This window comes from Gymnogyps californianus, chromosome 9 (assembly GCF_018139145.2).
Source record: "Gymnogyps californianus isolate 813 chromosome 9, ASM1813914v2, whole genome shotgun sequence".
In the NCBI taxonomy this organism is placed as follows: Eukaryota; Metazoa; Chordata; class Aves; order Accipitriformes; family Cathartidae; genus Gymnogyps; species Gymnogyps californianus.
This window is the reverse complement of record NC_059479.1, coordinates 2,463,415-2,476,052: the sequence shown is the minus strand read 5'-3', so window position 1 is coordinate 2,476,052 and position 12,638 is coordinate 2,463,415. Positions and strand designations below refer to the sequence as shown.

The 12,638-nt window shown below is 44.7% G+C and overlaps 1 protein-coding gene across 1 annotated transcript in view; it reads right to left on the bottom strand.

Annotated features, from left to right (window-relative positions):
- SH3BGRL (SH3 domain binding glutamate rich protein like) overlaps positions 1–12,330 on the bottom strand; it is a 37,437-nt gene extending 25,107 nt beyond the window's left edge. The window contains exon 1 of the mRNA XM_050901631.1: positions 12,228–12,330. Coding sequence (XP_050757588.1) covers positions 12,228–12,272 — 45 coding nt within the window. The 5' untranslated portion in view covers positions 12,273–12,330. The remainder of the gene's footprint in view (positions 1–12,227) is intronic.
- Positions 12,331–12,638: the final 308 nt, after the last annotated feature.

Genomic DNA, 12,638 nt, shown 5'->3' with positions numbered 1-12,638 from the left:
GAGAAAAACGGGGGAAAAGGCTCTGAGGGTGCCACTGAAAACCTGACTGCTTGCTCTGGAAGCTTTAAAAAGAGCTTTAGTCCTGAAAGTCTAGACCTCACCACCGTTGTCAGGTTCTGGTTTTCTCAGCCAGTCTCTCTCTGAAAGCCAGAAGAATTATTCCTCCTTTATCTTCATTTTCATAGAGGGCTCCAGGACAGGTCTTAGTAGTCCATGCAATGTCGGCAGCAACTACACCCTACGAAAAGTGGTGGCTGTTGCGTTACGTCAGTTAAAACAAACCAGCACAGGTCCCACCTTGTTCCACTCTGAAACTCCAGTCTCCACGGTCTGCACAGCACTTGGCCAGTATTTACTGGGGAAGCAGCCTGAGAAGATACCCTTAGATCAACATGCACCACAGACAGCAGAGGGCTACAGTTTGGGGAGTTTATTGAAACAGCTGCTAATGTAATTGTTTTTCAGAATCTGTGGATTTATGCTGGCGATGAGGAGCCCTGCATGGCAAAGAGAGTAGAGAGGAAAAACATTTTTTGTTTTGTTTGTCTGACAAGAGATGAACTCTGGTTAGGAAAGGAGTTAAATGCACAGACAACTATTGCACGAGGCTCCTGTGGTTTGCAATAAAAAGAAGGTTTATCTCCTGTATGGTTTAGCACACAGAGAGACTAAATTAACTGACAAGACTAAAAGTTTACAGCATTAATTGTTGTTTCATTGCTTTTATACTACCAGGCATTTATTATCTTTAAATAAAAAACTACTTTAAGAAGAAATATAATATGACCTCAGGGATCCTGCACTAAATCCAAGTGCTTCTGATCTGTATTACTCTCTATCTTTGAAGAACTCGTATACCACAGACATTATTTAGCAAAAGAGTCTTTATGACGACTGCTATTCTAAAACTAAACCAAAGAAATCTTTCAAGACAGGAAAGCTTTTTTTCCTGAACTAAAATACCTAAATAGCATAATACAAAGGAAGAGGGGATTTAGAGAAAAGCTATGGATTAAATACAAGTTTTCCTCCTGTTTCCAAAAAGAGTCAGGCTGTATTGAGATAGAACAGCAGGTCAGTACAGCTACACCAAAGCATCCCGGAGACGAAAGGTTTAGCAGACAATACTCTGTATCGGCCCCGGCTCTCTGACCCATTAATTTGCCTGGGTAACATTTCAAGCGCATATCATCCTGGGGTCCCCAGGTCCCCTCTTTATTTTAGTGCAGACTTGGACAAAATACTGTAACTTCAGAAACTGTGTCTTTAAGGCGGGGTGGAGAGAGGCAGATAAATAGAAACCTCACAAGAATCAGCCACATTGCAGTTTCTAATACTTTCGGTAGCTGAAGCAATACAGGAGTTGGCCAACTTCTGCTTGCAGTAGCCAGGAAGGCCAACGCCTAGGGGTTTGCTCTCAAGAGGACTTCTCAGGAGACATCCTGAAGTCACTCTTTACACAAATTAAAAAAAAAAAACGGAGCATTTTCCAACACAGTAAGGTCCTTCCCATCAACAAGCTATTCTCACCCACTGCATCACTGCAGCCCGAAGGGAAGTGCCACCTTCCACCCCAGACCAAGAGCACTAGTCCAGATGCTGCCCATGCCTCGGTGGCAGGCACGGCCACCGACAGAGCCACAACCTGGAGGCCACTTTGCAGCCCCCACACTGTCTTTTCTAAGTTTTTTAGATCACTCTTGTCACCATGGTATCTGCCCTTTTTTTTTTTTTTAAACCACAAGCTTCCTTCTGCCTCCGTGCAAGCTAGCATCTGCATACCACAATCAGAAACTAAGACAAATATACACTGCATTTTATTTTTTAAAAGATTAAGTCCCCCAGCTGTTTATTTGCTGTAGGATGGAGTTCTCCAGGCCTGGGCGAGCAGCCAAAATAGCTTCATTCCCCTGATGTTCTTCAGTCTGAGCCTAATGCTCGACGGCTGGCAGTGTGAGGTGATGGCTATCCTAACGCCTTCCAAGCTGCTAATTTTGGTCCCAAATCATCATATGGAAGACATAGCTGTCTGTCCAGCTGCTCCTCAGTTTATACAGGTGTGAATTCCTGGAAGGAACATTCCTCAAGATAGCTTTATGGACCTACTCTGATCTTTTCACAGCATGCACAACTCAAACCTCAGTCCTCTGCGGGCAAAAACGGAGGCTCTCACGGCTACCTCCTGGTACATTTTAATGTAAGGAAAGGAAACAGAAATTTAGAGAAAGATTGCTCAAGTACAAAGGTTTCATGGACTTAGCCACCAGAACCATGAGACTTGCTTATCTGCATTACAGGGTGGAAAGGAATTTCCAGTTCTTAATCAGGATTATCAGGTCACTAACAAGTAAGTTTGCAAACCGGCCCGTTTTTATCTTTTTATTTCTACTCACATATATTGTATTTTCTGCCTAGGCAGAAACTTGAACTTCATTTCTATCCATGTCCAGTGAGAACATTTTGGAATATATTTTTAATTCATTCACAGAGTTATTCTGCTCCTCTCTCGTTCTGCCAGTTGCTCTGCAGCTGCTGCTCTGGCCGAGTACATTTGCAACAAGTGCACAAGAATGATCTTGGATAAGCAGCATTAAGTATTTCCTAAGGAGTAAAATCTTGTCCTGCTGTAGTCCATGGCAAAACTCCCAGTGACATTAGCACAGCCAAAGGTTGATTCCCATGAGGTGAATACAGATGTGCTGTTTAAACCTGCCTGGAAACCACTACTCATAAAAATGTGGTTTTATGTGAAAACTGTTCTTATTTTCCCCAGAGGCTGCCTGTTTTCTGTTTACATTGGGCTTTGCCAGCTTATTTTGACCTATGCCTAAGGCAGGAGGGGTTTCTGATACACCTACCTTATTACCTAGGTCTAAACATGATGTATGTCAGCATCTGCTGTTTGTGCTGCAAAATCATGCTGGTTTTGGAACCACCTGCTGTCCATATCACCAAATGCTGACATTTCGTATGTAAGAAATGCTGAGATTGTGACCGGCGATGAGACGCATGAAAAACAGCCATGTTCACTCCTGTAAGCTCTCATTCACATCTCCCTGTCCACCCAAGAGCCCAGGAAAAGAGTGACGTTTCAACTTTGCTTAATGGAAACCTTTCCCCAGTCACACCCGAGCTCCAACTCAAACCTCAGACAGAGAGGCTGTATATCACCTGGCAGAGCTTGCTTCATGCTGACTCCCCCAGTTACTAACAACCCAATCCCGATCTGGATCCCACCGTGCATTTCATTATATGTAAAATAGAAGATCTAATGGCAAGTCTTCCTCATGCAAAGTCTTAGTCAATGCCCAAACCTTGAGATTTCAGTGTTTATCTCTCAACAGAAAGTTCTGATCTTGCCAGCGGCTATAACAAACAGCTTCATACAACACTTCTTACAGCCTTGTCCTTGGCTCCTGAACTGAACTGCAGTTGTTCAGAATAAAACCAAGAGGAGAATTATTAACAACTTCGGCTTTCCCCCCCACCCCTGTTTCTAAGATACAGGGGACAAATACAGTTAAAAGTTCCTCTCATATCTACAGTCTCTCACAGCATTTCAGAGTTTGCAAAGCAGAGAGGTAAGACTTCAGTCACATTGGTATGTCTGAATATAAAACAGATACAGAATCTGTTTACATTTCAGACAAAATTTCTAGTTACACTGAAATGTCCAGAGCCTTCTAATACTTTTACAGTTGCAGGCATTTGTAATAACCACCAAATTAAAAACAAACCAACACATCCCAAACACACACAGATATTCTTTTCCATCAAACGCTTTTCTGGGCAACATGTTCTTAAATTTTTAAATGCAAACAGTTAACATAATTTTGGGAGCAGAGCCAATTTCATCCAAGAACAGAAGAACAGCTTTATTGGGTTAGATCCAACACTTGTCTACCCCAGTATCCTGTCTCCACCAGCCACAGATCCCAGGGAAGAGCACACCAACAGATTGAGCACAGAGGGCTACACCACATTATACTTTCCCAGACTCCAATAATCTGCAGTTTTGAGTCAGAGGTGTAGTAATTATGTTTAATAGCCTGTAATAGACTTTCCCCCTTCATTTGTCTCACTGCTTCCTGAGCCCATGCAATTTTTGCCATACACGGCGTTCTCTGGCAGTGAGTTTCTCCATTAAAATACATGTTGTCAAACAAAGTACTTGGTTTATTCTGAACCTGCCACCTGCTAGTCTCACTTGCCCTCCCCCAGTTGTTGCATTAGGAGAAGTGATGAATAATCACTTCCTATTTGTTCGCCCATGCCTGACATGATTTTATCACTTTTCATACTTTTTCAGCTCTTTCTTTCTCAACTGCAGAATTCTACCTAATTTGGTTGTTCCTCCTACAGTGACCATCTCACTCTACTTAGTATCTTTTCTCACTTTTTTATATCGTTTAAAGACAACAATTCCAGTCTATTAAAGATACAGACTCACCACAGATTTATACAGTGTTATTGTTTTTTTTTTCCTTTGCCCTCTCCCATCCTAAAAATTCCTGACATTTTGTTTGCTTTTTATGACCACTAATATGATATTTTTGTAGAATTACCTAGTACGGCTCCAAGACCTCTCTGCTAAACAGTATCAGCTAGTTTAAACCTCACTCTTGCACAGGACGATGATTGTTTCTTCCCAGTTTCCCACTGGGGACGGCTACAGCAGGCTGCTCTCGCACTGTGCAACCTCACTTCACCAACAGCCTTGTCACCTCGCTCTCTCTGGATTGCTTAGGGTACAGCACAGATCTCTGTAGGACCTCCTTGTATCTTCTGCATATTGCAAAAGCTGCCTATACATTCCAAAGTCTTGATTGTTATCTGGTTTATGTCACTGGCTTGTAATCAATTATATAAGCCAAAAAGAAAAAAAATAATCCTTTCCTCTTATCCCACAGCAGCTTAGTTTCTCTACGAAAAAAAAAGATCTTTAACCTGGCCAAAGCTTGTCCAAAACTTTCTGGAAGTCCAGGGATTCAATGTTAAGGGATGACCCTTATTCGTATGCTCGGTGGCTGCTCCAGGTAACTCAGCTGTGAGGCACGGCTTTCTTCTCCAACAGTGTATTGATTCTTCCCCCCGTTCTGTCTCTGTCCACGTGTCCACTGGGAAAAAGTCTAACAAAGAATAACATCAATTTGTCCAGCACAGGAAGATAGCTCGTAGCTTCCAGATTTCCCTGAGATCCTTTTTTAAACCACTGCTGCCTTTAAACCACTCCTTTCTTCGCTCCAACACCACAGCAATTCAAACAATAGGTCTCTTGACAGGTAATAGTTAAAATTTTACGCTCGAGCGCCTTTAGAATTTAAAGCGAGGCAGTATTCATGCATGGAAAAAGAGCCCCTATAAAACTAAACTTCAGATAGCTAATTAAAGAAATCAAATCATCACATCCACTTCTCACAGGGGAAACTAAGTCCAACAGGAAGAAGCTGTCAGGATGCAAAGACTACTTCAGCTGTATCCAGCCAGCGTTAACTTCAGTCAGTCCACAGTCTGATGTTAACCCTTCACATTTTCTTCGGGTGGCTAAAACCTCCATCTCACTTTACTACCTTCTGAATTTCAGAAAACAGGCCTTAAGAGTCAGCTGGAGGTGCTGTCCTGGAAAGGACGTGCTCCTGGACGGAGGCTTTTTTTCTGGGACAAATAATAGTAGATAAGTGTTACAATTAAAACTCTTTCAGGCTTGATTAAATATCTGACCACCAAAAGTACTTTAATCATAAACTGAAGGTCTCCCCTGAATACGGCTGGGGTTAAACAAATGTTGTTAACACTGTATTTTCATGTTTCAGTAGAAACATTCTTGAATAGCATAATATTGATATAAGTTGTGGGTTTGGTTCAGGTTTCCAGATGACTGATTAGTGCCAGGAACTAAGATCAGCGGTTCCAGGGCAGCCGCTCAAGGGCTGGGGAGCAAAAAGGACAGCTACGTAAGGCAGAGCTCATCTATCTCTGGCTACAACAATGATGCATCCTTAGCTCTTCTTTTTATCATATAGGGGAATATTTTTGTTCTGTTTTGAGCCTGAACAGCTGAAATCTATCAATGCTTGTTTAGTTCCATTTGTTTCCTCTCTCTTCAATTCCTCCTCCTCTGGGAGGAATAAGAATAACCTTGCAGAGACTCTTAGTTTTGGCATCCTCTGCTTGTTACATGCATGCCAATTCACTGACTTCTATAGGAATTTTCTGAGTGTAAATTTAATGCCTCAGGACAACAGAAGTTCCTTGCTCAACTTTACAAACATTTATTAGAAAAGCACAAGTGCTTAGCACTGACGTGACACTGTATGGATCATATCTCGAGGTTCAGGGTTCAAGTAAAGCCAGTGCAAGCTGACAGCATCCAGCTTCTTCCCAAAGGCAGCCTTTTCCCCCCAAGCAGTGCATGAGAAAGACATAATCCTGATGCACCATCTCAAAATAAACACTGTCATACCTGCATATACAATCTACAGATACTCTCAGCAAAAAGCCTTTCCCAGCCTTAACTGTGGAGTATAATCTCCCATCTTTCTCATGCTGTCAGAAAACTGTTTTTATTTAAGCACAGTAGAATGTTTTTTATTTTCATACATTAAAGCTATTGCAACAACTGCAGACAATTTCATCTCTGGCTCTATGAAAAATTTGAATGTAATATTTTAAGAAAAATATTTGACTTATCTAGAGTTTGGAACAATGACTTTAAAAAAAACAACTCATGAGGCAGATGGAACACATCCTAGCTAACTGCCTCGCTAGATCTGCGTTACATATTTTGTTTTCCACTCTGAGAGCTCTAATTCAGAACAATTCATACCATTTTATTGAGAGAAATTAAGTTTGGTTAACACTGGGTATCCAAAAAAGTACTTCATGCATATTATGTTTACACAAGAGACAGGTTTAAAAATCAATACCAAGCCTAACAAGTCAGTTTTCACCCACAGTATATAAACTGCATGAGCTAAGTATCACAAAAATATATATATACACACTTGTGAGATTGTTTTTAAAGCTACAGATGCAGCTTAATTTCCCCATAATACGTGGTTTTACCTAAACTTGCATCATATTACAAGACTATTTACAAAAGATCCATCTCAGTATTTTCTTCTCATATTAACTGCACTGATATGCAGCACCATTCGGACCGAAGGAAGTTCATCAGCAGCTCCAGAACGTCTGCTGCCGCTGCTCAGGGCTTCCGGGATGACAAATGTGACCACATGCATCCGGGCTTTGACAACACATTTGCAACCTTGAACGCGACTGCAGAACAAGGCACACTTATTATACACACTGATAAGAACGCTGGATGCAAAGAACCACCCTGCTGTAGCTGCATTTGCCCTCAGCAAGGCTCAGCACAGAGCCACCTCCTGCAACAGCCCTGCACTGCTGGGGTGCTCACGCAGCAAGGCGCCAGCCGCTCAGAAACCTCAAAGCAGCCAAACACCACAGAAACAGAAAGCACGCAGACTTTACTCATTCTATCTTAGGATGGCAATATCTGCCTTTATTGTGATAAGCAGAGGAAAAAGGCCCTAGAAGGAATTTAAATGCAAAATACAAATTTTTTTGTACAATCTCCATCCCTCCATGTATTACTTCACTAGGATTGCTTCAGAAGGATGAAGTGGCTTCACCAGCCTTCCCAAAGCCCTGAATTGTTGAACAGAGACAAGAGCTGGTGGCCACACACAACTCTGTTCGTTTCCAGTCACTCTTCTCCAAAGCCATTCTCCCTCAGTTGCAACCCGTAATGCTCTAGAAAGCACTTGCCACTGGCTATATACCCCCAGCAGCACCAGAAAGTGCTCCTGTGCCTTACTGGGTTATGTGGGGGAAAAGAAAAGAGTAATTGCGAGCACATGTTTGCTCTCCAGACCACAGGCCACTTTCCTCTTCGTTTCCTGGTGGGTGGGGAGGAGAAGACCTAGATCCTTTCCCAAGCAAGAAAACAATACAAGAAAAACATGAAACCCCCCACATCCCTAACTTTGTGAATGAAAAAATAAACTAAAATTTCCTTTCCTCTCTAAAACCATCCCTAAACAGCGGCGAGTCTGATGTGTAACATGGGACTCTGACATCGATCCTGGAGATCATCTCTTATTTTTGCCATGTCTGCAGTCGCAGTAGGAGGCGAGGAAGGAAAACCACCCACGCAGCCATCAAAACAAGCGAGGGGGGAGAGCCTGGAGAGATGGAAGCATGGGTTGTAGACCACAGACACGAAGTGCCTGGCTCTGAGGAGCAGTCTGGACACCAGGGGTTCGACGCAGCAGTTTCCACGGCCCGCAGCACTGGCAGCGGCACACGGGAGAGCTCAGCCCACCATCTCTAGTGCTGGCATAGCTTCACTTCCATAGCCACAGCCTCCAGGGTTCGTCCATACTCCTGGCGCTTGCAAGGGGACATCAGACGAAAGAACACAATTCTCTCGGACAAAGGCCGTAGTCAAGACCGGTGCAGTTGTTGGCAACAAATGCACGCTCATAAGACCGAGAAGAATTTAAACAGCTGGCTCCTTTCCACATGAATCAATAAAACTGGTAATCCAACTGCCTTCAGGAAGACACACACAAGTGCTTCTGGTGCTGCAGGAAAGCTGGGGCAATCTCTTACCCAAAAAACAACAAAATACCTAAATGCTAATGGAGAAAATCACAGACTGGACTTGTGCAATTCAGCTTCTTCCCTCCTTGTATCCTTTTTCTTCCAGGAGCAAGAGTCTAATTACTCTTTGGCCTCTCCTCCTTTCGTCTCTTGAAGGATTTGAATAGAAGTCTACAGTCAAATCACTCTCACAGCCTGCACAGTCCCTGCTCGAGTCAACGCTTGGGTGCTTCTGAATGCGGCATTTGCGTCTGTCATTTATGTTCATAGCCTCCAACACTGTCTCATACTAAGTAACGCTGTTCACTTCAACTGTACATCACACAGAAAGACTCCTGGAAAGAAGCTACACATGCATGTTCCCACTTTTGGTGTCTACAGCTCATCTTCATAATCACAATCCCCCGTGCGTCCTTGCCCCAGCCCACGACTCACCAGTACAACATTCACACTGAGAAAGATTAAAGAGAAAGGGCAACTTTCCGTATCAGACTTCCAAATACAGCAGGAAACTGGCGCTGTAACTATTACATTATGATTTCTGGGGTGAAATTCAAATAGGAGGCCAGACCAAGACTGCAATCATCATATTTTGGCCGAGTCCTTAATTATAAACTTCCAACATATTCAGTTATCTTTGCTTATGAGAACCATGGCAACGAAGTACCCCAAACCAAAGTCACCTTCACCTTTACCGTACAGAGCATAAAGCAAACCCGAGTACAAATACAGGACTTTGCCACCAATGAAACACACCAAAGATAACACTGAGCACTAACTCCTCATGCTGCAAAACCTGTCAAGGTGCAGCCTGGCAGTCACACTTTCTGCTGTAACGCTCGTGCCCAGACTCTGAACAACGCATGTACACAGGAATTAAGTGAACTTCACCAGAAGTCCCCTGAAACACACTTGTAAAATGCCTTTGCTTAAACATGAGCTTCATATGATATTTTTTCCTCACAGATACATACTACTGAATATAAACTTTATGGAGAACAGTGCCTTGGGGAAACATTTTATACACTATGATGTGGCAAATTATACTGCATAACAAAGTATGACTTTGCCAATAAAAGACCACAAAATTTGGGCACCTTCCAAGACTTACAGCCCCAGGCTGTGAGGTGTGAAGCGATTTCAACCCCTTTTCCCTTCAGTGGGAGATGACGCTTTCTGGAGTCTCACAAAAGCTTCACCAACTTACAGAAACCGGGCAGTCGTTTTCTAGGAAGGAGTAGATTTTATACTTATTTCTGTTTTGCTCCTACTCAAGCAAATTAGCCTTTTAAAAACCAAAATAACACAGTGATGGGTGTCACTGACAGTACAAAGCTGACTTCGCAGGAGTGAGAGCCCTTACAGGGCTGATGTTAGCCAGTTCAGTTACTTTGCTGGAAACAGCTTTGACTCTGTTCCATCTCTCTGTAGCAACCTCCTCTGATGTGGATTTTCCATTCCACGAGTGGGTTATTTCAAATTCAGCACGCGGAAAGGCTCCTCTGGTCCTCCAAGCAAAGCCTGTCTCACCACCAACGGCTTAAGACCCACAAAAACGACTCATTCCCATCGAGCACATTTCCCTCCGGATAGGTGCCTCTCTGTCTTACTTTAGGTTGAAACATCGATTAAAATTCTTATAGTAGAAAGAAAACAGCCACCCGGTGAGGTACTCGGCTGATCCCTGCCAACAGAAACACCCTTGGTGTACTCAGTAAACCGAGAACGTGCAAGTCCTGCTCATTACCACAAGATTACTTGAGCTGCGCTAGCTTCAGACACAGGCATGAGTGTATATATATGTGTGTCATAAAACTGGCAATTATGTGCATGTTACGCTCAAATTCCACAAAAACAGACGACGCCAACGCTATATTCGAATTCCAGTCAAGGATGCACAAAGGAGCCTAAAAGGCAGCAGTAAGTCAGAATCAAGCCTTGTAACGTGTACAATCCACACAAGGACAAGACAGCATAGCAGAAACCACTAAGCTAATAATTAAAAACCTAATTTAAAAACAGGAAAACATAGTCAGGATTGAGATCAGTGGTTACACCCCCGGAGCTTAGTATCACCACACAGGCAGAAATCAATAACTGCCATTAAGAGGTCACTGATAAAAATCTATAGCAACTGAATCAGTCAACTTGAAACCTATTAACAGCTGTAGTAGAAAGAAAGAATTACTTTTTCAATTTGCTAATGACTGCTTCTTTCCTTCCAGATGATCATTTTGTATAAACCCAGCAGAAATCCCTTTGGACTCCCCTTATGAATGAACTACTCGGGATTTCAAGACACTCTCCAGATCAGCATCAGATAATCATCTGCTTCTCACTATCGGCATCAGCATGTCGATGTCAGCATTGCCATCAAGATTAACAAAAATGACACGGGAAGAGAGCGACGGCAGGGACACCCAAGGCACGCACTCCTGTGCCATCTGCACTCCACCACTACAGGGCTCAGCCTCTGTCGTTAGAGCTAAATGAGGGGTTACAGCATCACAGCCATCAACGGCGAAGCTTACCGACGTGGTATTTTATCTGCTGAAGACCGTAGATCAGTGACTGCACTCAACTGGAGACGGAGAATTCAGTGAGGGCTTTTTTTTATCTTCTGTACATCACTGTCCTCTGAAAGTTTGGGAACCTGCACCTGAAGTACACAGCCTAACAGCGACATGAAAGGTCATCACAGAGCCACAGCTTAGTCTCTTTATCTACTTGCAGTAGAAGTCACTGATGATTAACTGCAATAGCTGGCATTTTGTAAGTCTCTGGCATTTTGTAGGTCTCCAGCACATGCATACTAAGTGCGACAAAATCCCCTGGATTTTAGACTCAGAGCATCTTTCACACAGATCAAACAGAAATCAGACGATCGTGAGGACACTGCCGCTCTGAGCTACATCTGAACCTAGGCACAAAGCCCCAATATTGTTGTTTGTTTGTTTATTTTCCTTTTGAAAAATACAGTCTTCGGACCGAGCTCTGCCTACAACACACCGGGGCCATAAGAAGTGAAACCCAGTATTCCCACACGGCAAGAAACCGCAGGTACTCGGACAGTAGCCACACATGCCTGCCACCATTAATGGTTCGACATAAGAGGAATAAACTCATCAAAACCAAATACTGACATGACGGGTGCCACAATTTAGAAACAAACTTCAAGAACAATAATGAAAAAAAAAACAAACCTCAAACACTGTTGGCTTTGCCTTCCCAGCGCAGGACGAGGGGCACGAAAGCGTGCCACCCGCTCGGACCTGCTAAAGCCAGCCGGGCCGCGGGGGTGGGAGCGGCAGGCAGAACTCACAGAACAAGCCGTGAAATCACGAAGGAAATGACATTTTATTCTGGACGGCCAGCTGCAGCACACGCATCTCCCTACAAGCGCTGGATGCTCCTCTCGGTCCGCCGAGGGGGGCGAAGCCCGGCTGCCCCAGCCTCTCCTCACGCTGCCCGGCCGGAGACCGCCGCCCCCCCGGGCGAGGGGATCCGAGGGGAGCCCGCACCCAGCCCGGCCCCCCCGCACCCCCGGCCCCACGCCGCCGCCCTCCCGCCCGGTATAACTTTCCCGGGGCGCCCCTTACCGCCGTGGAGCCGGAGGAGGAGGCGATGTAGACCTTGATGACCATGCTGGGAGACGACGAGGTGGCGGCAGCGGCGGGATGCGGAGCCGGGCGGGCGGGTGGGTGGGTGTGTGCGGCAGGCACGGCGAGGCGCGGGCTGGGGCTGGGGCTGAGGCGGCGGCGGCGGGAGGGCGGGAGGGAGGGAGGCGGCGGGAGGCCTCGCCCCGCCTCGCCGCGCTCACTGGGCTGCCGGCCCAGCAGTCACCGCCGCCCGGCCCGGAAGAGGGAAAAATGGTTTTTTTAAAAAAAAAAAAAAAAAAAAAAAAAAGGGAAGAAAGAAAGGGGCGAGGCGAGTTCTCGACGAACCACGCGAGACGTGCGGGGGAGGGGGCGCCCGCGCCATGGCGGCGGGAAGCCCCGCTGAGGCGACGC